The sequence below is a fragment of the Cyprinodon tularosa genome, unplaced genomic scaffold (genome assembly GCF_016077235.1).
Source record: "Cyprinodon tularosa strain WSP-4 unplaced genomic scaffold, ASM1607723v1 ctg593, whole genome shotgun sequence".
Classification (NCBI taxonomy): Eukaryota; Metazoa; Chordata; class Actinopteri; order Cyprinodontiformes; family Cyprinodontidae; genus Cyprinodon; species Cyprinodon tularosa.
The window spans coordinates 20367-46595 of record NW_024039333.1 but is presented as its reverse complement, the minus strand read 5'-3'; the positions used below and the strand labels follow the sequence as shown (position 1 = coordinate 46595).

At 38.9% G+C, this 26229-nt stretch overlaps 1 protein-coding gene across 1 annotated transcript; it reads right to left on the bottom strand.

Moving 5' to 3' along the window:
- Positions 1 to 2908: 2908 nt before the first annotated feature.
- On the bottom strand, positions 2909 to 25671 carry LOC119797658 (gonadotropin-releasing hormone II receptor-like). Its single transcript, XM_038306826.1, has 4 exons — positions 25554 to 25671; positions 18696 to 19292; positions 5142 to 5346; positions 2909 to 3398 (listed from the first exon to the last, which is right to left on the bottom strand). The coding sequence occupies exons 2-4, from the start codon at positions 19206 to 19208 to the stop codon at positions 2953 to 2955; spliced, it is 1164 nt and encodes a 387-aa protein (XP_038162754.1). The 5' UTR covers positions 19209 to 19292; positions 25554 to 25671; the 3' UTR covers positions 2909 to 2952.
- Positions 25672 to 26229: the final 558 nt, after the last annotated feature.

Sequence of the window (26229 nt, the reverse complement as noted above, 5' to 3'; positions counted from 1 at the left end):
CTTTTTTTTTTTTCTGCCAGGCATCTGCAGCACAGCATCAGCCCAGGAGTTTTTGGACCAAAAGAGCCTAAAGCTGTGTCCATGTCCTTGCATGAGTCAAAATGTGGGCCTCGAGGAGGTTAGTTTAGTTCCAGTCAGCGGGCTAGAATTCCATTTCATCTCTGCTGGCAACTGAAATAAATGTCTAAGTCTTATTTAAAGTCGTAGGGAAGTCATATTTAAATGTCAAATTATTCTGGCTTAAACATGTATATAAATGTACTCTTTATCAGATGATATTAAATAAAAAAATATTTCTTTAAAAAAAAAAATTTCTTAACCATTCTTAAAATCTGTCGGGTTTTTCCGTTGTCTTATGCAGGCCAGTTAGTTATACGTCAGCTTGGACACCTAAATTCGGCCAATCATATATCATCTCTCAATCACATTTTTTCGGTCATAGCATCTTGATTCATATGTCGCAGCTAATATACGCAATGGTTGAAATAAAAAAATCAGAATAATTTCCTTTCCCATTGAGTTCCGTCTCAGTGATCACAGGGATGGACGTCTGTGTCTTCAGCAGGTGTAGAGCTAACAGAACTGGCAGCATTGCGAGGCAAGGGCTCAAACATGGACGGCTGTAAGCCTTCTACACCAAACCAAGCTTCTGCCGCCCTGGCGTCCTCTTCCACAACATCTTCGTCCCGCTTTCCTCCTCTAAATAAAAAATTGATGACAGAGGAGACTCATCCACGACCTCTGACACTAAACTCTCCTCCTCTTGCATGTTTCCACTGTCTATAGCGTTCCTTGACAGTGTCGTTTCTAAGTTACCAATTTAGTGCTACTTGGTCCCAATGGAATTTCCCATTGGGAACCTACTATCACTAAGTTGCTAACTGGTTAGCAAGATGCTTCCGATAAACAACCAAACTTGCTTGGGATAAATTTGATACGCGACCAATCACATTCACTTTATTCACACGTGTAAAGTCGGGCACCACTCTGAGAATTCAGAAATGCAACGGTTAGAACAGCAGCTTCGCTACGACTTTAACAAGAATTTGAGATCTGGTATTTTTCATTCAAGCCTTTATTTATTAACAACTTGCAAGGGAGAACAGATACAGTGTTGCCAATTTTCCTGCCTGTTCTGATCACGTAGGATTTCACTATTTAAAGCCTAGAAAATTGTGGAGGTCTTCATCTCACATTAATTCTCATGCACTTAATCAAAAACAAGTTACAGACAGAAAAACATGTAAAATGTTGAAAAATCCTTGAGTCCAGAACAGTCGACAATCACCCAGACACTCTGTAGCTTTGTGGGTTGTGGGGAAGCCTGGGTAAATACTTTAGAAAATAAGTGAATAAATTTTTTTTTATAATAAATAATAAAATAAATAATAAAAAGATGTACTGAATATTTTCCGGAAGAACAGAAAAGTAGCCAAAAATATAACTCACTCTCAAGTAAGAATAAGTCAAAGGTAAAAGTTTAATACAGTAAAACTAGTCCAAAAAGTTAAAAAATCCACTAATTTAAATGCAACTGCGTGAAATGAGTGAGTTTCTACCCACCTCTTTTAAGCTGTCAAACATTAATTCATCCTTGTTTTTACAGAAGGGATTTTTAATGTTTTTTCAACATCAAATAAAACCAGGCCTCGGCTGTTTTTACACAGAGTGGGAAACTAAAAAGCCAAAAGCTGTGCAAGGTCGACAGAAACATTACAGCAGGAAGAGATTCTACAAAGTATTCATGGAGAATGAATACAAACAATCAGCAGTTTCCATTTTCCAAGGGTAAGAAATAGTATCACGTCTCCATCTACCTCATGACAATCCTGATAAATCACACATTATGTCTGTGAAGCAACAGAATATGGAAAAAATTCAACAGGTATGGATACTTTTTAATACTGACTGAGCCAAAGAGAATGTGAAAATGTGTAACTTAAGGGTCTCTGAATGCACTTTAATGAATTGTAGAGACTTTAAGGACATCTGCAGCCTCACAAAAAGTTTTAGATGACAGCATTGACAAAATGTTGACGCTATTTGTAAATGCAGAATGAAATATCATTTACTGACCGGCCTTACTTGAACAGACATATGGATACCAGTGAGTGAGAAAGATCATTTTATACAGAGTGAGAAAGAAATTAGTTTTGTAAAAATTATATTTAATATTAAATAAAAACATTACATCTTGTCCTGGTAGCTGTGTTTCTCTTAAAGGTATAGTAGAGGATGTTCTTTTTCCGGGTGGATCATCAAAATAAGTGGTCCTCCTAATTGTAAATCATTCTGGTCCTGTGTTTACGTAAGAAAAGTAAGCTTGTATGAGTGATGCAAACAGCAACTTTTGAACAGAGCATGCACGAGGAGAACTGGGCTCGTGCACAAGGAAAAGTGGGCTTGTGCACGCTCTCGCACTCATGTAATAGGTGTACAGGAGCGGGTACAGGGCTGTGCATGTGGATTTTTTTTTTTGGAGGGGAGAGGGTGATCTTTTCAAATATTTGTGGAAATCCTCCACTATACCTCTAATGGACTCAGAATGCTCTTTAATGAAATGTAGAGACTTTAAGGACATCTGCAGCCTCACAAAAAGTCTTTAGATGACAGCATTGACCAAATGTTGACAGTATTTGTGAATGCAGAATAAAATATCATTTACTGACCCACCTTACTTGAATACCAGATACTAGTGAATTAGAAAGATAATTTTATACAGAGTGAGAAAGAAATAGGTGTATAGCTGAATAGATTTATACATAATTGGTGAGAAATAATATTTGATATTAAATAAAAACATTCAATCTCGCCCTGATAGCTGTTTCTTTTCACTGTAAAGTGCCTTGAGATGACATGTGTTGTGAATTTGGCGCTATATAAATAAACTGAATTGAATTGAATCACTCTCTGTGCCCAAATGATGACCTCATCCTCAATAGCTGAATCCATTCAGAAGCTGCAGTCAGCGGATTTTTGCTCATTTTGTCCCCAGTTATCGTTTTCTCCCTCTGGGGATCCTCCTTTAGAAGGTAAAGCAGATAAAGTATATTTCACAGACTCCACTGCGACCATGTTGGTGTCCAGCCCCGACATGATGGTAGCCCTGCTATAGTTGTTTCTTAGTCTTCTGTTGAAGCGTACGGTAAACAGGCCATAGATGATGGGGTCGAGACAGGTGTTAAATAGCCCGAAGATAAACAGGATGTGGGTGAGGCTGTGTGAGACTTTCCCCTCCAGGTCGTCAGGGAAGAACCAGTACCAAAGTCCCAGCAGGTAGTAAGGAGTCCAGCATACTATGAAGGAAACAACAATAACGATGCTCATCTTCAGCGTTCTCATTCGGGCTTTTGGGATGTTGTTCTTTGAGCAGCGAAGGTGTGGTTCATCAGTAGACACTACAAGAAAAATGGACATCTATCATACCTTTTATGAATCATATGTTCAACTCACTCTATAGTCGCTTCTACAGGTGAATAAACTCCTGGTAAAATGTCAAGTTTTGTTACATGAAAGTAAACTGAGGCTATGATAAATAATTTCAAAAACATTGAATCTGTAAATCAAAACAAAAAACAATAAAAATGTTTAAAAAAAAATAAAAGAGGTCCACTAAATAAGTTGATATAAGTGTGAAAATAAATTATATGTTAAAGCACACATTAAGTTTTCAGCATTCAGCTGATCTAAAATAACTCTGAGAAACCTCTATGGACCACGCATCAGTGAGGAGAACATTATAAAATGTACGCAGCTGTACTTTGCTCAGGTTTTAAAGGGGTCATAGAATAATTCCATAGGGTATTTGGTGCTGGTCCTTAAGGTCTCTGAATACTGTAGGGTGTGTAATATTGGTTGGGCTGAAAATGGCATATTTGCTGTTCTATGAGCCCTAATTCTAGCCTGGTTAAAAGCTCTAGAATCAAATGACAGGTTTTCTTCCTTTTAAGGTATGCTCATGAATATTTAGATGAGCTGTGCGCTGATTGGTTGGTTTACAGCGAGCAAAGCTGCTGAGCAAAGACGCATCATAGCAACAAGCTCTCACTCACTGAAACATCAAATTGTTGACATGGTAGGGTGACCAGACATCCTCTTTTTCATGGACATGTCCTACTTTTCATTCCTTAAAAAAATGTCCGGGTGGAATTTCAAAACTTTAGTCAACTACAGTGCAGCACAGAGTCGAAACACACTGGGCAGGCATGGGAAAGCACGGTAAGGCAGGCATGGGGAAGCACGGGGCCTCCTGTGTCCAGGCTACTGTCAGCAGGTCGGGTTCTGTCGCTCCGTCCCCCGCTGGCTACCTGCCCCCGTCCCCCGGGTTCCCGGACCAGCCCCGGAGCTGAAGGCTCGGTTCGAATGCCCGCTCCGGTTCAGTCAGCGGCCCAGCAGTCCTCCTTTTCAGAAACCCAAATCTGGTCCTCATAGATATGCTAGTATTGCTATCAACAGCTTAGTTACAAAATCATACTTCCAGCTTGTGGTTGTGATGGCCTTACGGTCAGAAAATCCCCTCATTTCAGTTAAAGAGGCTTAGCAAATCCTGCTTTGAACTGTCCAAAATTTTGAAAGCTGTCTGTGGTAAAATGCTTTGAGCAAATGAACAGCTGAGCCTCAAACTTTGCAGGGATCTTGATAGACAAAAATAATCCATGCCTGTGGAGTCTTTGGATCCTTGGGAAGACTGAAAATTTTCACCTTCCTATGTGCAGCCTGGAACATTGCATTTATGCCCGTGGTTCTGGCTCATTATTAACAGAAACACTGCCTGCTTTGTAATTCTTGTAAATACAAGTAAACCCAACTGTAGGCTAAACAGGTAAACTGTTGTCTTACATCTACCTCTATTAATTTTCTTGGGCCAGTGAACCAGTGGGCTGGACTGTATGTCAATTACGGGGCATGACAAAAGTACAGGCCAGAACCAAATAAGAAAACATCCCCGAGTTGACGTCAATTCGGTGCTTCGTTTGGATTCTCCAGTTTTATGGTGTAAGTTTAGAATTGTGAGATTTGCATAGAAAGGACATGTTGATGGGGTTTCGTTTCATCTATGACAATGTAAACTCGATTTTGCATTCTATGACCACTTTAAAATTTTGAGAGTCTTTGTTTAAGAGTCTAATTTTTGCATTTACCGTTTTTTTTGGTCATCTGCTCAGAGATGTGGATGAAGATCCTGCTGTAACAGGTGATCATAATGGCCAGTGGCAGCAGGAAGAGCCAGGAGAAGGTGAACATATTGTAGGCCGTTTCCTGCCAGTGAGTGACAAAGCTTCCCCTAGTGGTGCACTGGGTAAAGTTGGCTGGATCGGTAATGGTTACATTATGGAAAATGAACATCTGTGGAAATAGTTAAAAAAACAAACATTAGAGTCTCATTTTGAATGCAAGTCATCTCTGTCTTTCACGATCCTCATTTAAGTAACATTTCTGGACAGGAAAACGTCTATTTTGGACCAAGCAGTTTAGTCTATGTTGCTAGATTTGTGTTAAACACAAACAGCAATAAAGAATAAAAGATGAGGAGTTTCAAAACATGATAGTACAGTTGTGTTTAGAAGTCATGATCGGTATATACTTTGCATGATGTAACACCACTACCAACAAACCAGACCCACAGCATGATCCAACCAACACCATAAACATGTGAGGGCTATTCAAACTTTTACAAAAAGTAAAAAAAAATAATAATCCACTGGACTTTGTTTCCAAGTTAGAAGACATTTCGCTTCCCATCCAGGAAGCTTTATCAATTCAAATGTCAGAAATATGGTTAAGTTTGAAGCTTCATCAAGTAGCCCAAAAACTTGTTTTGGCTTAGAAAACATTCAACTTGAACCTGACGAACGGGTCTGTCCCTTTGGAATGGGGGTTGTTTAAGGTTGTTTTTTCTTCCTGTCTTCCTTCACACTCGTCTCAAAATGCCTGTCTGCTTTGCAGGGCCGTGCAGAGACCACTAAAGGGGCAGGTGCTCAAAAAAAAAGAAGGGCATATCTTATCGCATTTTAGGACAGAATATTAACAAAGTCACATAGCTTTCAGACTTTAATGAACAATGATAAATTACAAAATTGTGAGACATACAATCAAAGCTAAGGGAAATCTCTACATAGAACATAGAACTATGCATATGTAAAATATTTTATTAGTAATTTCTTTCTGCAGGTCTATTTTGTTATAGGAAAGTATTACAATATTCAAACCTGCAATTTAGCCAAAGATGTAAATCAGAGCTGGACCACCAGACATATTTTGTCTTTACAGAATTAAACTGTTAAAAACGCATACAAGGGCACAATGCAACCTTTTAGTGTACTGTAATCTATAAAAAAGAATGTCTGCCTGGTTTGCTGTACTGACAGTGGAGATGGAGACAGTCCATTCAGAAAAGCAGAGCTGCTGCATCAAACTTTAACGTGGAACTGCAGAAAAAAAAGAACAAAACAAACATTTTATTAATGCATGTCACCATGAGAAAAGCCTACTCTGTTCGTGTCTTAGTGTATTTTGTAAGTACCTATATACATTTTCTTCAATCTTTCCTCTTCGTTTTTTCTTGTCAGTTTGTCTTTTCTATTTTTCCTCATTGTCTCATCTTTTCTGTGTTGAGTGAAGGTCAATGTCTTATTTATTTCAGTCTCTTGCCTTTCTTTTCCCCCCAAACTAAATCCAAGATTATGATCCAAAAACTTATTTTCCGTCATGGTGATTTAACTGTTTAAAAACAAATTTCCAACTTTTAAGCATTTTTGCTATTTTTGTTCTCTTTTGTTCACAGCAGCAGTTTTCTGTTAGCCATGTCTTTAAAAATGTTAATAACCTCACTGTGAATGATTGGCACATCCTTCTCGATTGCCAACAAAAGAAGGTCTGACAACCGATCCTCCTTGCATAAGCTGCGCAGTTTTGTTTTCACCAGCTTCATACATTATATCTATCATATATCTATCATGGTAGTTTTGGATGAGCTCTCCTTTAAGATACATTTACCTAACGCTAGAATAAATGAAATGTACATCATGCAGCAAAGGAAATTAGAAAATCAGACATATATCCATTATGGAGATGATAGGTTTTTGACGGGCGATGTGCCCCTATTGCATAAGTAATACTGAAGAATGTCCTACTATCATTAACGACACAGGGAAGCTTTTTAGTTATCTTGCTTTGCTAGCAAAGTCATTAGCTAGCAGCTAGCTCATAGCACAAGAACAACAGCCTAATGTCTGTATGATAAAAATACTGAATCGATAGATAAGAACAGCTTTTCCTCACCTGGCTGTCTCCTCCCGCTCAGTAGTTCTTCAGAGAAAGGCGCGCCTGTCCTATACTTTCCTCCGTTTAAACCGCTACTCTTTGCTAAAGTAGAGAAATTATACAACGTTCAAAGTTTTCCGTTGTCTGACAAGTAGCAAGCCTACTCCAGTATTTTCACCAAAAATTATTTTTTTTAATTCACAAAAAAACTGTTCTGTAATCAGGGTTAGGTGTAGGGTTAGGGTTCATTACAGAACAGTTTTTTGTGAATTAAAAAACATAATTTTCAATGTAAAAGACTAAAAGCACAGAGCAAACAGTGTTTTAGATCAAACAATACTGCATCATCCATGGGGCTCATTTGGTTTCACTTACATGTCTATTCAGGTTGACATTGGAGAGGCGGTGCAGACATAAGACATAGCCATCCGTCCGATCATGGTTGATCTTGCTTAGGGCCAAATGAGCAGCGGCCACAGTGTAATGTGGAATATTCGCTACCTTTAGCTCCGCAGTTAGCCGCCTTATCTGACTGTGCGAGAGGCAAGTGCGTCGTCACCGGCAAAAGGTCAAAGGTAACAATGTGACCGGAGGGCTTATTGTATTGTTTTTCTTGCCAAAAAAAAAGATAATAATAATAATTTCAGTACATGTGTCAAAAAAAAAAAAAAAAAAAAAAGGGGACCAAAAGGGCACATTGGGATCATGGAACAAAAGGGGCAGGTGCTCAAGCCCCCTTAGCCCCCCCCTCTGCACGTGCCTGCTGCTTTGTCCAAAATGTGAACTTTGACAAAAGAACACAGGTGGACAAAGAAATCAGGTGGTTTTAAAGGGGTGTGAAGGAAGCCATCTATGTTAAGAAAGGAAAACCGACCTTAAACTGATGGGTTGGACTCAGATTTCAGCTTTCAAAAACCTACAATTCAGTGATTCCTTCCAGCCATCATCGCAATTCCAACCCCCATATAGGGGAACAGAACATCTCGCTTGTTCAGCCAGGCCAACCATTCCCTATAACAACCCCCACTTCAGTGACATAGACGAGTAATGGGCATTGCAGGCTAAAAAAGAACCCAAACAACAGCCCATTCCTAAGGGGTGGACCCGTTCTTCCAGTTCAATTTGCATGTCTTCTTAAGCCAAAACAAAATTTCGTTTTTTGTCCACTCTATAAACCCTCGAACTCGACACTATTTCTCACATTTTGAATTGAAAAAGCTTCCTGGATGGAAAGCGAAACGTTTTCAAACTTGGAAACAAAGTCCAGGGGATTGTTTTTTAACTTTTTTGGAATGACTATTACCTGGATGGCTGAGAATCTTCACCAGCTATTTAAACCTCTGTTGTACAGGTGGACTATTAATGACTTTGATAGACCAGGCCTTTTGATCTCGATGTTTCTGCCTTGGGCTGTGTCGCAGCCTTCTGTTCCAACAAAAATAGAATACCAAAGTTTCCAATGAAGGCCATGGGTGGTAACAGGTGATTTTGTTTTTGTACACACTTCCAGCTTGACTTAAAAAGCAAAAATAAAAAATATAAAAAAAATACTTCAAGTGTCTTGGAACTTAGTAGAAACGAAATTTAATGTTTTAAGCTTCCAAAAAAGTGGTCAAAAAATCATTTTTCAAAACCTCCCGTCCACACTAGACATTTTACCAAACATCCTCCAACACCTGGTGTGCTCCTAATCACTCAAATTAATGGGAGGGTCAGACAATTAAGAACTTACTCCAAACTATTCCAAATGTAAAAAATAAATAACACATTTTGGTTCTAAATTAACTTAAAGCTACAGTGTGTAACTTTTAGCGACATCTAGCGGTCAGACTGCAGACTGCAGCAACAAGAACATCTCCCCCCCACCGCTTCTCCCCCCCAACAGTATGGCGAGCATTACGGGACAAAATGTCTTCCACGACGTCCGCATCACCTACCTTCTCAAGTGATGAGGTTTGTTTACATAGATAATTTTACATATAGTATTTCATTAGTCTGTGTAGGGTATAGATTTCATGTAGACTTAAGATAATAAATATACCCGTTATTTTTTCTACATCGTTGTGACGTTTTGGCGATCTCGCAATCGCTAGTTTATTGGCTCTGGGCTGCCGTAGCGCAAAGATGTCTGCCTCCATGGCTGCGAGACCCGCTCCTATGTAATTATAAATAACGAATTCTAAGGCAACGCAAATATTAAGGTTAAGAGGCTGAGCTCGTAGATGATGATAAATAACATAGTTATGTATAATATATTACATTTCTGACTGTATATCCCTGTAATTATTACACACTGTAGCTTTAAATATATTCTATATACCAAAAGACAAAAACTAAATTTGTAGAAACAACAAATTACAAAAATTTAGCATAAATGGCCACAACAGGCTGGACTCCTGACCCTACAGCATTTGCCGCATATTTTTTCCACTCTGACTCTTCATGTCGGGTTAATAAAATTAAACATCAATAAAATTAAACATCAATATAACAAGGAGCATAAGAGAAGCAATGAAACAAGCATGTTTAAAAGTTTAATTCTAATGCATTGTTATAAGAGAGTTCAAACTTTTTTCATATTGGCCATATTCTTTTGATCGAGCTGTTATTTTTTTTTAAAGATGGGCAATTTCAGTATCAGATGCTCTTAAACTGCCCACCATATCAACATAAGAGGAATGAGCCCATAATTCACAATTATATAGTAAATGAAAATATATGATTCCTAATTCAACAGATGTAGGTCAACTAAACATCCCAATTATTGATTATCTGGTAGGCCCACGTTTAGACCTGTGTCAACTATTGTATGATCCTATCATTTCACATTCTTTCTAAAGAATTATAGTCCATTGCAACTGCTAGTTTGGTTCACTGCAGAATATAAAGATGAATGAAGCTCAGAAGGTTACCTGGTAACTGAGAGGAAATATGAATAACAATCATCTTTCTTTAATGCATTTTCTGTTAAAAGGCTTGCACATAAAATGATCCTGTATCAGTGATAAAGCAACAGCAAATAGTCTGTTTTTAGGCGAATCTTCTGAATAGTAAAAAAAAAATAAATAAATTTTTTATGCAATTATTTTTCCTCAATACAGGGATTATTCATTTGTATGAACTTTTATCATTTTTAAAATTCAAGCTCATTTAACGTCCCTGAAAGCCGCTGGTTACATTGCGCTGTTACAAAAACAAAAAATGTCCTTTTGTGTTTTGGAATTGGATTCGCTGATTCACAATTAATTTAGTTAATTGTTAATTTGAGGCCAGATGCGCCCCTCTAGATCAAATCCTACACATCAAAGCTGTCAACAGAACAGTTGTAAGTCATACACTTTATAAAGCTGGTGCTTATGAAAGAGGGATTGCAAGAAGCTTGCAATCTTTGTAAAGGAAATTCTTATTAAAGGTTGACATGGGGCAACCAGAACATGCTGTGCTCAGGTTAGACCAACAATATAAATTATATATCTTTTTTCAAAACAATAGGTGTCTAAACTACTAGAGGTTTGCGTGTATGAAAATATGCAATTTTATAGCAAGAGTGAAGCTGTTCTACTAAAAATTGCATCTGTAAATGAGCAGAACAGGAAGAATAAGCCATTTAGTCTTTGTCAGTATGCAGAACACATGCTGATCATCAAAACCTGCAAAATACCAGGAAAGTTATATGCAAATGTAATCCCTTGGCAACCCCAGTGCTATTTAATAAACTGTGGGTCCTGCTCCTGCATTAACATTTGGCATGTTTGAAAATCAGATGCAAAGTCACTCACAACAATGTCTGCAGAGAGAAAGCGAGAGAAGAGGAAGAATATGCATCAGAAATTATTAAAATATCCTTTGTTGAGAAATGCTATTTTTTAGCTGCTGGATAAACTGATTTGGACGCAGTCATATTTACTTTTGGGGGAGAATATCTGCTGGATAACATTTTTCCACTTTTTTATATGCACTAAAATCTGACATATATTTCACAAAAGACAAGAAAAAAATTAAACAAATTATCTATCTATTACAAAAACCAAAGCAAAAAATGGTGTTTTGCTTCAGAAGTTTCAGAAAAGTCGAGGTGACAGCATTTCTGGGTGACATTGATTTCAAAAACTAAAGCCACAAACTTGACTGGTGTAACAGTTGAAATGGCCCAGGATCCTGAGGCTATACTGCTGCATGTTTTGGCTGCAAATAATTTCATAGGCAACAAGTCTTTCATTCTTTTCTTTTTTCCATTTCATTCAAACAGAAAAAGTCTTTCCTTCTGGCTGCATCTTTTCCACATAGAGATACCATCTTTGGGCAAAGCAAAGTTGAGTTGCACATTTCAACTGCCTTTGAGTCACACAAACTCCCCATGGTGCGAGCCATTACCACAAAAGCAAAATCCTTGTTTAAACACAGCAACCACTCCACTCCACTAACCTGTAAAAAGTTATTGAATGTGCATTAATTGTTTGCACAACACACTTAGCTCTCTTTATTGTGATCTTACTAGATCAGGACCAACTTTTCTAGTAAAATAACACTGCACACTATTATGAAGAGGGGTTCAGATTTTTTAGCAAGTAACTGGTAACACAGGAGCTGAAATACTTCAGCATCCACAAATACAGCAGGCTGAGCTGAAGGTGCAAAGGTGTAGCCGTTACAAGAAAGGACAATGATAAAAGATCTTCAGTCTGCTTCATCACCTGCAAAGAGAGACATGTATACTATGGTAGCTAAAGATAAGAATATGGGCTTTCTGTATGGAAGTGAATCACTAAGTACCTGGAGCCAAGCACCTGTAGTTGTTTGTGAGAGTGCACTTGTGCATGTAAAATTTATCCAAAGGAAAAATGGTCAATAGTGGTTGTGAAGAGCCAAAGACACGCCCCCCCAGAGCACTGAGGCAAGCGCCGGGGACCCAAAACCCCAGACGCCCAAAGGGACCCCAAGAGCAAGGACAGAACATATTATTAATGATGCTGCATGGTTTCTATAGGTCTGCCACACTTTTAACTCTGCCATTTTATGTTGAATTTCATATGCAAACCATATTCAAATGACTGAATTGTTGAAGTTTTTGTGGAGGATATGCAAATGTGATCATTTACCACATGCAAAGCCAATTTCCAAATCAGAGAGTCAACTGTGGCTACACAGTTTTCTATATTTTTAGTACCTCTAAAAGTCAAGTGCAAACTGACATGCACAAATATTTGCAGACATTGTTGCCACTAGAAGGTATCAGTACAATGCCATATAAAATGGCTGTAAAATATGTATGGAGTTGAAAAATGATGATTTTCAAGCTGTTTAACAAAAATGAAATATATACTTGGTAATAATAGCATTGCATATAGTGTAACAGCGGCTACACTATTCCAAAAAAAAAGTATGATCCCAGCATTAAAAATTACCTTCAGTGAGCACTTTTTCTATTTGTGTGTGTGTGTGATGTGTGTGTGTGTGTGTGTGTGTGTGTGTGTGTGTGTGTGTGTGTGTGTGTGTGTGTGTGTGTGTGTGTGTGTGTGTGTGTGGATGGGTGTGTGGATGTGTGTCTTGTTTTTTCAATATTTCTCCGAGAATAGATGTTCCAGAGCTAAACGATAACCCAACAGCTTTTCTTTCACAAGCAGACCATTATGCCTGTTGCCATAAAGTTCTGCTTGCTACTTGTATTTTAAAATGTTATGAAAATAAGTTAGGTAGTATAATCGTATTGCAGTGGACATAGAGACAGAAAGAAAGGTGAGAGATGAGAGAAAGAGGGTATAAGAACTAAGGGGAGAGAGAAAGGGAGAGACAGGTAAGAGTGCATAAAAAGAGAGAAAATAGAACAAAACAGCAAAAAAACAGAACAAAAGATATAAAAAAACTCTTTGAAGTTTGCTTCAACACCTGCATGAGATGAGGGAAAGAAAACAGGGAACACAACAGCACCAAGAAGAAGATAACAGATAACCACAGTAAACATAAAAAAAAAGCTTAAAAGGCAGCAGGTATCCCTTGGATATCCATGTGTCGAAGGCAGAAATCTACAAAGTCCACAATATTATTCAGGGTGGTATAAATCTGTAGCTGCTGCTTAGTATCTAGTATTAGTGCGTATCCCAGAACGCCTGGAACCAAACTTCTGTGGAATGTATGCAAAGGTACGCTTTTGTATAAAGGACCTACAAAGCTACTTCAGTAGGAAAATATGCTGAATAGCAGGTTTGGAGGGGCCCCAGACTCACCCTACAGGGCCTTGGATAGAAAAGGAGGCGAGACGAGCCCCAGACAAAAGGAGGGCAGACATACGGATGGCTCTGCTCAACAGAGAAGGGCATTCAAGAGCCTGACCCCCGAGGGGCCAAATCCCAGAGAGGCCCCTACCATGAGAGGCCCGACCACATATGCCATAGTGCTGAGATCCAATGGGGCCACTAAACAGAGACACACACAGAGGCAGACACTAAACATATTGTTACAATCCTCATACATACATTATCCCCCCGGGTCTGTGGGCCAATAACCTTTGGGGGAACCGGCCCACAGACCCCCACACTGCTTTGGGACAAACGGAAAAAAAGAGGGAGCGGTCAGATTAGGACGAAGGGCAGCTGTGTAGCCCAGGACTACCCCAAACAACACTCCAGGCTATCCCCCAGGAAGCACAACCTACCCCAATAATGCCGGCCAGGGCCCCCTAAGGCATCCCGCCATAAACCACACACCTGCCCCCACAGACGCCAGAACATGTAGCCAAAGAGCCCACCCCGCTTCCTGCCAGTCACAGCCGTTCCAGGCCCCCACTTCCATATCATCTTCTTAAACCGATGGCTTCCAGGCAATAACGACACCCAGCTAGTCCACTTCTCTAAGCCAAGTACAGCACGCCAGCCACCCAAGCGCAGGTGCCAGACACCCCCCATCGCCCCTTCACCTGACTGTGGGCATAGGCCGCATGCAGGCTCAGGGCCGGCAGCAAGGCAAACCGAGACCACAAGCTGAGATGCATTCGGGCATGGTGATTGTATCCCACCTGCTGTACAGACGGTTCTCCTAAAAGGAAGGGGCCAAACAATGCAACATCCCAGAACCCCACCCAATGCCAGGAACAGCTTCTCCCACTGAGCACTTGTCCAGTAGAAACACTGTCATTGGATCAGTGGCTCTACCCCATCGTCTCTCCTCTGTGCTCATGCTGAAGTTGCCATTAGCAGTTGCTTGCCCAACATGCACTTATACCAGGAAACTGAAGTCCTTATTTATAAACAAATTAACAAATAAAAAATCAGTTTAAAGCATAGTAAAGACTAACATGTTGCTGACTTTTACATGTTGATAAGTAACATATTTACTGTAACCCATCGCTTAATGGTGTGTTAGTCCCAACACTGTTTTTAGCTGAGTTCTACAGCCTAAACTAACTTACCCTAAACTAACCAATACAGGTACACACCTAACCCTATACAAAACTCAATTCACACCTTATTCCAAAACCTAACACCTAACACCTAAAACAATAACCTCCCCCAAGGCGACCTGGTGGAGGTCCCCATAAGGACGGTTGGTCCCCACGATGCTGAGGTTTAACAGCAAATTGTCCCCACCAGTTGGGAAAAACAAGTACACAAAACACAGCTATGTTTTATTTTCTCTTATTTTAGTCATAGCACTAAAGGTGGTAGAGGTTATGACATGCACTACCAATATTTATCATAAATTGTTTAAAATGTATCATTATTTCCTCCCTTAATGGCTTTAAACTTAAACTTAGACTAACTTTGTCATTTTGTGTATACAAAACCAAATGTTGTTGCATACGACTCACAACAGTGTAATGATATTGCAGCTGGAGTAGATAAACATTACCAATATAAAGTGGAGCAGGGATCAGAATATAACAATACAGGAGAAAAAGAAACCAGTTTAAAATAATGGTGCAAAAGGGCATTAATATTAAAAAGTTCAGTGCAGTGGAAAAATAAATATTACTTATAATAATAATAATAATCTCATCTTTCTATGACAACTCTCATGATGCCAGTAGTACACACAATCTGCTCATTTTCATGGGCAGAAATAAAATTGTTTCCACGTCTTAACATTTAAACAGCTATCTTTGTTAATCACCTGCAACACGCCCACTTATTGAAAACATGCAATTCAGCACCTCTTATTTAGAATCTGTGAAGATCCAGAAGTCTTTTCTTTCAGAAGCTTTTATCAGGCCTTGGTAAGATAGATCACTACAAGAGATCCTTCCAGCCTACAGTTATAAACATCTACAACTCCTAAAACAAACCCCTATAAGAGTTACATTTGATTTCCCTTTGGTATCAATAAATTCGTTTTTGAAATGAACCATCGCTATCTGAAATATTTTGTCTACATTACAAAATAAAAACTGAAAAATGTACTAATGTAATGACATACATATTTAGATACCTACAAGCAGGGGCAGATTTAGGAAATTTGGGGCCCTAGGCAAGGACAGGGGCCCTCTGAATTGGGAAGAAAACACATAAAACAGAACCATTATACAGATAGAGAAATTTGAATAGAATAGACATACAATATTTGTCCCTCTCTTATAGTCCCTTTTCTTGTTGTTTTTATTTCTATGTTGTCTGTTGTCCCTTTTCTTGTTGTTTTCCTCTCTATGTTTTGTACTCAGCTGACTTTTTATGCTGTCTCAAAGGAATGAAAGATTTTTTCCAAGCACTAAGCTCACTTAGTTGATTGCTCCTTCCTGTGTTTCCAAAAAGGCCAAAGTAAATAACCCAGTCCTTCTTTTCAGTGTAGACAAGCCATGATCTGCTTATCTGTTCTCCATTTTTCATTTGGATGAAATAATACCTGCATGAATCATGACAGCAGACAAGATAGAGGAGAGCAGGAGGCGGGGTTACCAATCTACTTGCTCTGGAGAGCAGAGTTCGCTGCTTTTAGATGTTGTCGGTAAAGTCTCCAGTAGCAGAAAAAAGTTGCTTGACTTGGCGCTAGGCGCTTTTTTGAAATAATAGAACTAGAGGGGTCTGAAAAGTCACTAAATATAACGACAAAAGCACACAAATGGTTTGCTGCTGTCTGTTTGGACCTTTCTGAACATGTGCAGCAAATGGACTGATCCAATATGGTGGACACTGAAGGGGGGGCTGAGAAACACATAATATTATAAGCGTTCCGATAGCATTTTAGCGAAAGGATTTTTATCAAAAACATAATTAATGTGCAAAAATAAGGAATAGCTGTATTAACCATACACATTAACACATGAAAGAACGATATACATGTTTTTTGGGCCCCCAGGAACTTTGGGCCCTAGTATTGCAGAATGGTAAATCCCCCCCTGCCTACAAGTTGATATCTGACTCTTTGTAATGCTGTAAAGCATACAGGAGGTCTTGGGTGTTGTTTATTCTCTTTTTCTTTGAAGAATCCTGCCAACCTGGCTGTGCTCTGCCTCCCAGGTCTCCTCGCTATATACTCACACAACAGAAGAACACTGTTTACTGTTTGTCGACCCTTTGCTGAAACCTCTTTTTCGTGCTCAAGACATGATGTGTTTTTTTGCAGAATTGTTTGCACCGGAAAAACGATCTAGAAATAAATAAAAATTTCTTAAATTAAGTGTATTTACTCTTAATTTGAGTAGGTAAATGAGATAGTTTGTCAATAGAATGATTATTTCTACTCTTAAGATATGATAACTGGATAATATGCATTTATTTTAAGGAAAAAAATGACTTATCTAGATTTAGATTTTTTTCCAGTGTGATTTTTGCCTGAAGATCACCAAGCAATTCAGAACAGGTACTGTGAAGGCAGTTCATCAGTTTTATACACTTAGCCAGCAGAAAACTCTTCATTTTCTAACTGGCTCTACCCTTCACTCCTTTACAGGATATGGAATTAGGTAATCATGCTTTTAGTTAATACATAGTTCCATTGATAGTAACTTACTGTGTTTAGGTATTATTTTTGCTTTTTTTTTTTTTAAGACTTAGACTTTATTGTCATTTTTTACACAGAGTGTATACAAAAATAAATTTTGTTCAGTTTTTCCAGTTAGAAATATTACCATAGTCTGATATTTCTTCAATAACACATAAAAATGGAAAACAAAAGCTCTATAACACCTCCTTGTGCCACCACTCTTCTCACGGGACAAAAAACCCTATATATATATATATTGATATTATATATATATATATATATATATATATATATATATATATATATATATATATATATATATATATATATATATATATATATATATATATATATATATATATATATATATAAAAATTCATGCAACTGCAACATTTTTGTTGAATACTATGATAACAATATAGAATACACTGTAAAAAAAAAAAAAAAATCCGTAAAAAGAAAATAGAAAAGGTCCTTGCAGCAAATTACCAGGACCTTTTCTGCTCATTTTGATTAGTTTTTAAGAGATATTTTTGTAAAAAAAAAAAAAAAAAAAGATTATTTTTTTTCTAAATATTTGTCTAACGAAAATAACTCTCTCTCTCTCTCTCTCTCTCTCTCTCTATATATATATATATATATATATATATATATATATATATATATATATATATATATATATATATATATATGTATACACTAAATAAAATAAGGAAATAATAATATTTTCAAATTGGTCTGTATTTCCGGTGTCTTTATGTAGGAGGTTAAAGGTATAGAGGACGATCTTTTATTTCCAGGTGGATCATCTTAATAAGTGGTTCTCCTAATTGTCAATCATTCTGGTGATATGTTTACATAAGGCCTTCCTAAATGTTCATCCCGTTAGCTATATTTTTCTGCGCACTTTCAGGCATATTTCGGTGGTGAGCTACGGTTTCAGACAGTCATTGAAGCTCACCTTTCTCACCGCCGTTCTTTGAAAATGGTCGAGGGTTGTAAGAGAAAAAGTGTCTACGAAGTGTATGAGAAGAAAAGAAAGGCCTCAAAAGAGGCAGATATAACCCAGAATGCTTTGCGCAGGGAGCTCTACTCGCAAAGCATTATGGGATTTGCTGTCACAGCTGCCCGCTGTCGCCATAGGCTGTCGCAACCCGACATCGGCAACTAATAAGAAAAATGGCGCACGTGACCAAACAGAGCAAAAAGCAGTTATCATCTATCTGAACGGTCAGTTAACTGATTTCACTATAAAGTTCACTATATAGTCCCCGCTCTATATAGATTGAGGGATTTAGGGGTTAGGGTGACATTCCTTTTTTGGAGCTGGTACAGGGTTGTGCATGTGCATTTTTTTTTAAGTGTAGAGGGTGGGTCTTTTCAAAAATGTATAAAATTCCTCTAGTATACCTTTAATCCTGTGCCTAAATCAGCTGTTTGAGAGATTTCTATTGACTTTCTGTCTGCTTTTCCTTTTTTAAATGTTATTTTCCAAAACAACTCATAAAATATTTCCTCACCTGAGGGACGGAGAGCAAAGCACTCATTGCCCACGCTATCATCAGCATGATCCTATTCCTCTTGGGAGCCATGCTTGTCAACAGAGGGTTGAGGATCGCCGACTGTCTGTCCAGGCTTATCACCACGGTGACAAAAGCACACGAGTACATGGCCTGCAGCTTGAGGAACATCAGAAACCTACACGCCAGGTCTCCAGCAAGCCACTGGACAGTGATGTTCCACACAGCATCCACCGGCATCACAATAAATGTCACCAAGAGATCCGCTGCTGTCAAGTTGACGATCAGAACGCGTACGTGTGATTTGCGTCTCTGGCCGCTGGCTGCCCAGAGAACAGCCAGATTGCAGAGAGTAGATATGCCACACAGGGTGAAGGTAATGATCACTCTGACTTTCGCTGCTGTGGAAAAAGTAGGCAGCTGTGGGGTCCTGTCCACTGCTGTCCAGTTGCAGTGAGAAGCCAGCAGGTCACTGCTGGAATTGAGGTCAGATCCTGAACTTTGCTGATGCATTACGCCCGGAGGAGGAAAGCAGGAAGAGATGTTTATTTTGCGACTCTCAGCATGGAGTCAGCATTTCGTTTGGAAACAAAGAGGCTTGTTTTGCCGAAGGGAGAGAAAGCAAACATATACACACATCATATTCATGAAGTTAAAGCCAAAGATTTATCTGCATTGATTTGCATTTCAAGACTAGAAATTAGATAAGCTGTGTGAGAAACAGAGGCTGCCAGGGATGGAGCTGTCTGCTGAGGAGGACCCACCTTTGATGCTCGGCGATGTGGAAAAACACTTGGTGCTAACAAATCGCATTAGAAGGAGATCTGAAGTATTGAACTTTCAGCACCTCCTGTAGCAACACCTACAAACTAATCAGGATAAGTGGGCAGCACAGCACTTTTAGAAAGAAATTTGTCTCAACAGCTTTAACAAAAGGTTGCTGCTTATATTTTTTATCACAAAAACTGGGAACAGCTACAAATGTACTGGCCCCTCAGCTCCAATCCCTACCAGTCCCTGCCCTCACCTCAAACAGGATTAAAGGCTCAGTATAAATAATGAGGAATCATTCTTGTCTTTCTTTTGTTAGGTTTATTGGAGTATGCTTCTTTTTAAATATTGTTTAGCCAAACAATGTCCAGTTGATTTTTCTATAAACAACTGAAAAAGTTAATCTTCCTGTTTGGATTAACTGAGTGTGCAACTGAGTGTGCAGCTGTTCAGAGGATCTCCATCTGAAGTTAAGTTATTTTCTCTGTGATATCTCTGTATCTAAGTAACTCTAACTGACTACTTTAAAACATAGCACCTTCTGCTGCACTTTTCTACTGAGCACTTGTCAGTTTCACACGGTTTTATTTCTGATAGCAAGAAGTAGCTAGCCTAGGCTAGCGCTAGCTTAGCATTGCTATGGCTTCTCTCTCTCCCTCCCTTGACTCTTTTCCAACTCTTCCTTCTTCCTCTCCTCTCTCCTGCTCTCTGTGTCAGATGTTCAGTTATTCCTCTGCCTCCTTTAGTGATAATGGGATGTGTAATAAGTGTAGTATTTTTGTAGCTTTGGAGGCGAGGGTGTCAGAGTTAGAATCCAGGCTTCAGGCTGTTGAAGTAGGCCCCCCACGTAGCTGTCCTCCAAAAGTGCCTGAGCAGCCAGGCGATTGGGTAACTGTACGCAGAAAGCGTAGTCGTGGATCTCTGCCCACTGGTCACCACCAACCCGTTCACGTTTCTAACCGGTTTTCCCCACTCAGTGACACACCCACTGAGAAGCCCACTCTGGTGATTGGCAGCTCCATAGTCAGAAACGTGGCATTAGAGACACCAGGGACCATAGTCAAATGTTTGCCGGGGGCCAGAACGGGCGACATCAAATCCTACCTGAAACTACTGGCTAAGGATAAGGTTAAATACAGTAAGATTGTTATTCACGCTGGTGGTAATGACACCCGGTTACGCCGATCGGAGGTCACTAAAATTAGTGTTGCTTCGGTGTGTAAGTTTGCCAAAAAAATGTCGGACTCCGTAATTTTCTCTGGTCCCCTCCCTGATCTGACCAGTGATGACATGTTTAGCCGCATGTCGTCATTCAATCGCTGGTTGTCTAGGTGGTGCCCTGAAAACAACGTGGGCTACATTAATAATTGGCAATCCTTTTGGGGAAAGCCTGGTCTGATTCGGAGAGACGGCATCCATCCCACTTTAGATGGTGCAGCTCTTCTTTCTAGGAATCTGGCCACATTTATTAGTCCTCCAAAACCCTGACCACCCAGGGTGCAGACCAGGAAGCAGAGTTGTAGTTTAACACACATCTCTGCAGCTTCTCTACTGTTACCCACTCTTTACTCCATCCAGACAGTGTCTTGCCCACGACCAAAATCTAATAAATTAGCAAAGATTCCCAAAGGAGTAAATCATGATAATCTAATTAAAATCAAAATAACTCCAATTGGGGAAAAAGTTAAAACAATTAAATGCGGTCTGTTTAACATAAGATCGCTTTCCTCTAAAAGTCTACTAGTTAATGACTTGATTTGTGATAATCACATTGACTTGTTTTGCCTTACAGAAACCTGGCTGCAGCAAGAGGATTATGTGAGCATAAATGAGGCAACTCCTTCAAGCTATTTAAATTTTCACATCCCCAGAAGTTCTGGGCGAGGAGGAGGAGTAGCAACAATCTTCGAGTCTGACTTACTGATTACTCCCAAAACAATTAATTCCTACAACTCTTTTGAACATTTAACCCTTAATTTCCCTGATCCAAATTTCAAGGCAAGAAAACCTCTTCTATTTGTAACTTTGTATCGTCCACCAGGTCCTTACTCTGAATTTTTAGATGAGTTTTCAGAGTTCCTTTCTGATTTGGTATTAAATACTGACAGGGTCATCATAGTGGGAGATTTTAACATCCATGCTGACATTGAAGGCGATAGCTTAAGAGCAGCCTTTAATGCTATCTTAGACACTATTGGCTTTGTTCAAAATGTGAATAGTCCCACGCATTCTCATCTTCATACTTTGGATCTTGTGCTGACATACGGCATAGAATGTGAAGAAATAACAGTATTTCCTCACAACCCTGTCCTCTCTGACCACTTTCTAATAACCTTCAGGATTACTTTAACAGAGTTCTCCTTCCCCAAAAGAAGGTTCAATTTTAGTAGATCTTTATCAGATAGTGCAGTTATAAATTTTAAAGAATCTGCTTCACTTTCTCTCTGCTCTGTGTCACTGAGCAGTGCTGCAGAGTGCAAAAGCTTAGCTTATTCCCCTTCACAGGTTGATGATTTTGTTGATGGGGTTGCTAGTTATCTGCGTATTGCCTTAGACAATGCAGCTCCTTTGAAAATGAAAACTGTTAAAAATAGAAAGCTTGCTCCTTGGTTTAATGCAGAGCTGCGTACTTTGAAGCAAAATGCTAGGAAACTGGAGAGAAAATATCGCTCCACAGGCCTGCGAGAGTCCTTCCTAGTCTGGAAAAATGGTTTACTGCTGTATAAGAGGACCCTTTGTAAAGCAAGAGCAGCATACTTCTCCTCATTAATAGAGGAGAATAAGAATAATCCTAGATTTCTTTTTAATACAGTTGCCAAACTCACCCAGAGCCATAGCTCTGTTGAACCGTCCATTCCACCTGCTCTTAGCAGCAATGATTTTATGGGATTCTTTATAAATAAGATTGATCTTATTAAAAATAAGATCATAAGCACTCCTCTATCCGCGATTGTACCTGAGGTAGTCATGGAATCTGAACCGGGTTTAGACTGCTTTGATCCAGTTGAACTCTCTGAATTAGCAAAATTATTGTCTTCATCTAAGCCTTCAACTTGTATGTTAGATCCAGTTCCAACCAGGTTATTTAAGGAGGTATTCCCTTTGATCTCCTCCTCCATTTTAGATGTGATTAATCTATCTCTGTTACAGGGATATGTACCTAAAGCTTTTAAGATTGCTGTAATTAAACCTCTGCTTAAGAAACCGTCTCTTGACCCAGATGACTTGGTCAATTATAGACCTATATCCAATCTTCCTTTCTTATCCAAAATTCTTGAGAAAGTAGTTGCCAAACAAGTTTGCGATCACTTCCACCATAATGAACTTTTTGAAGAGTTTCAGTCTGGCTTTAGAGCTCATCATAGCACTGAAACAGCTCTGGTGAAAGTCAGTAATGATATTCTCATGGCCTCAGATAATGGACTTGTATCTGTGCTCGTCCTGTTGGATCTTAGTGCTGCATTTGATACAGTTGACCATAATATTCTTTTAGAAAGACTTGAATATTTTGTTGGAATTAAAGGAACAGCACTAGACTGGTTTAAATCTTATCTATCTGATCGAATTCAGTTTGTTCATGTTAATGATAGATCTTCAACACGCTCAAAGGTTACCTGTGGAGTACCACAGGGATCAGTGCTAGGACCAATTCTCTTTACTTTATACATGCTCCCAATTGGTAGAATTGTTAGACAGCATGGGATTAATTTCCACTGTTATGCTGATGATACCCAGCTATATCTGTCTATAAATCCAGATGAAGCTAACCCATTACATAGATTACAGGCATGTCTTGAAGACATAAAAACCTGGATGACTCTTAATTTTCTGCTTCTGAATGCAGACAAAACAGAAGTTATAGTCTTTGGACCAGAGTCTCTGAAAAAGAAACTGATTAGCCAGTCACTTCATTTGGATGGGATTAAACTGGTTTCAGATAATAAAGTAAAAAATATTGGTGTTATTTTTGATCAGGACCTGTCATTTAAATCCCAGATCAAAGAGGTTTCTAGAATTTCCTTCTTTCATCTGAGGAACATTGCAAAAATTAGAAATATCCTGTCCAGGGGTGATGCTGAGAAACTAGTCCATGCATTTGTTACTTCAAGGCTGGACTATTGTAATTCTTTACTATCAGGAAGTCCACAAACTGTAGTTAAAAGCCTTCAGCTGATCCAAAATGCTGCAGCCAGAGTTCTAATGAAAATTAAAAAGAGAGATCATATCTCTCCTATCCTGGCTTCTCTTCATTGGCTTCCTGTTAAATCAAGAATAGAATTTAAAATCCTCCTTCTCACATATAAAGCCTTAAATGGCCAAGCTCCATCTTATATCAGAGATCTGATTGTTCCTTATGTTCCTAACAGAGCACTTCGCTCTCAATCTGCAGGTTTACTAGTGGTTCCTAGAATTTCTAAAAGTAGAATGGGAGGCAGATCTTTTAGTTATCAGGCTCCTCTCCTTTGGAACCAACTACCAGTTTTAGTCCGTGAGGCAGACACCCTGTCTACTTTTAAGGCTAGGCTTAAAACTTTCATTTTTGATAAAGCTTATAGTTAGGGTGGCTCAGGTTATCCTGAGCTATCTCTATAGTTATGCTGCTATAGGCTTAGACTTTTGGAGGACATAGGGACCCCCATTTCATCATTCTGCTTCATTCTCTCTCTGTTCTCCTATTCTGCAGAATCTGTTAGTTCAATCTCTAACCTTCTGCTCTCTCTGCTTTTCCTCAGAGTAGCTTTGCCTCGTCTGTTCCTGTTTGGCTGTGACGTCATCCTGGAAAAAAACATCAGCTGTGCTGCTTCTATCAACACCCTTGTTAATAGATGTTGGAGATCGGCCTGTTTTCCAGTGTGGTCCTGTTTCTCTGACCGTGACTGAGTGGATGTGCTCTCTTCGTCCTCTGGCATGGGAGCTGCCTTGGAGCTCGTCTGCCTGGCTGTGTGTTTCCTGGACGGGGCCGCCTTTTACAGCTGCTTTTTGTATCTCTGCTTCTGTCTCCTTGAACCCCAGTCGGCCTCGGCAGATGGCCGCTCACACTGAGCCTGGTTCTGCTGGAGGTTTCTTCCTGTTAAAAGGGAGTTTTTCCTCTCCACTGTCGCTACAAGCATGCTTAGTGTGGGGGATTGTATTTGAGTCAATGAGTCAATGCAATCAACTGGTTTTCCTTAGATAGAAAACTTTGTATCAATTTGACTGTATGATCTGGTTGAACTGTAAAGTGCCTTGAGATGACATGTGTTGTGAATTTGGCGCTATATAAATAAACTGAATTGAATTGAATTGAATTGAATTGAAAAAATAACCTTAGAGCATTCTAAGTGAGAGCAAACCTTTAATATTCAGATATATCTCGCCTTGAATGGGGAAAAACACAATGTTTTACTGCTTTTTGTATTTGTTTGTTTTGTTTTTCATAGTTTTTTAGTAGAATCTAAATACAATAACATTTAAATGTACATTGGCTTGTAATTTCCACTAGGCTTGACTACATATTTAAAAATAGTGGTACTTTTTTCATGCTGGTATATGGCTCACTGCAACAGTCTATCAGGAGCCACATCCACTGAGAAGGGACACTTGGTTTATATTGGTGTGCTGAAAATGGACTTAATGTAACCTACAACTAGCAGGTTTTAAACACTAAAAATATTAGCATCTAGGCTAAATAAGGCTGAGCTGATTTAGAGTTCTTAATTTAGCCTAAATAAATAGATGTATCACGTTTTTAAAGGAAGTTGGAATGTCTTTTAACATCCCTTGATCAAAATTTTGATCAAATTTGAGCTTAACATGGATTTATTTGAAAAGATAAAATTTTTAATAAATACAGCATTATGTCTAAGAAAAGCAATGAATTCTCACCACATAGATAAATCCCTATAATTATTAGGCTTAATCAACTTTACGCTGCAAAAACCACTATCATTTATACACATTTTTATGGATTTAGAATCATGTCAAATTATTCTAATTTACTTCTTGGTCTGAAACCAACGATTAAAAAGCAAAAACATTGACAGGAAAAAAATATGATCCTAAATGTACACATGAAATAATAAGAAATACTAATGTCACCAAACTCACATGGGTCCTGAAGAGCTGGGAATGTTTCCAAACTGCAGATTGAAAATAAAAATGTAAATGAAATCCACAGTGGATGCTGCTCCGGACGCGTCCAATCAGAATCCTCCGCACAGAGAGTCCCACGGAGATGTTTCCCCACGCAGATGCCTCCCCACGCAGATACCTTCCCGTGCTCTCTGTTGTCAGCATTTGATCACCTTCCGTCGTGCGCGTGTCAGAGGCTTTCAGTGAGCGCGCGCTCGGGTTTGTCAATCATCGGTCAGTTCAGAGCAGCTCGAGCTCGCTGCGAAGTTTCTCATTATAACCACGCGTGTAATTAGACTCGCAGCTTCAATCAGTATCTCTGCCCCTCAGACTGAGCCAGAGGAGCCTCCATGCTGTTGGTTTGTAGACTGACTTCTGATTTGATGTCAATCCTGAACATTTTTAGGGGGGAAATAGACGTTAAGGTACGGAATAGGATTATGGCCATTGAAAAACTGATTTTTTTTATTTTATTTTATTTCAGTATAATATTAAAAAAAATGCAGATTTTATTTCTCAGAATTCTGACTTTAATTTCAGAATTCTGACTTTTTTTTCCAGAATTCTTACTTTAATCTCAGAATTCTGACTTTAATCTCAGAATTCCTACTTTAATCTCTGAATTCTGACTTTTCTTTCCAGAATTCTGACT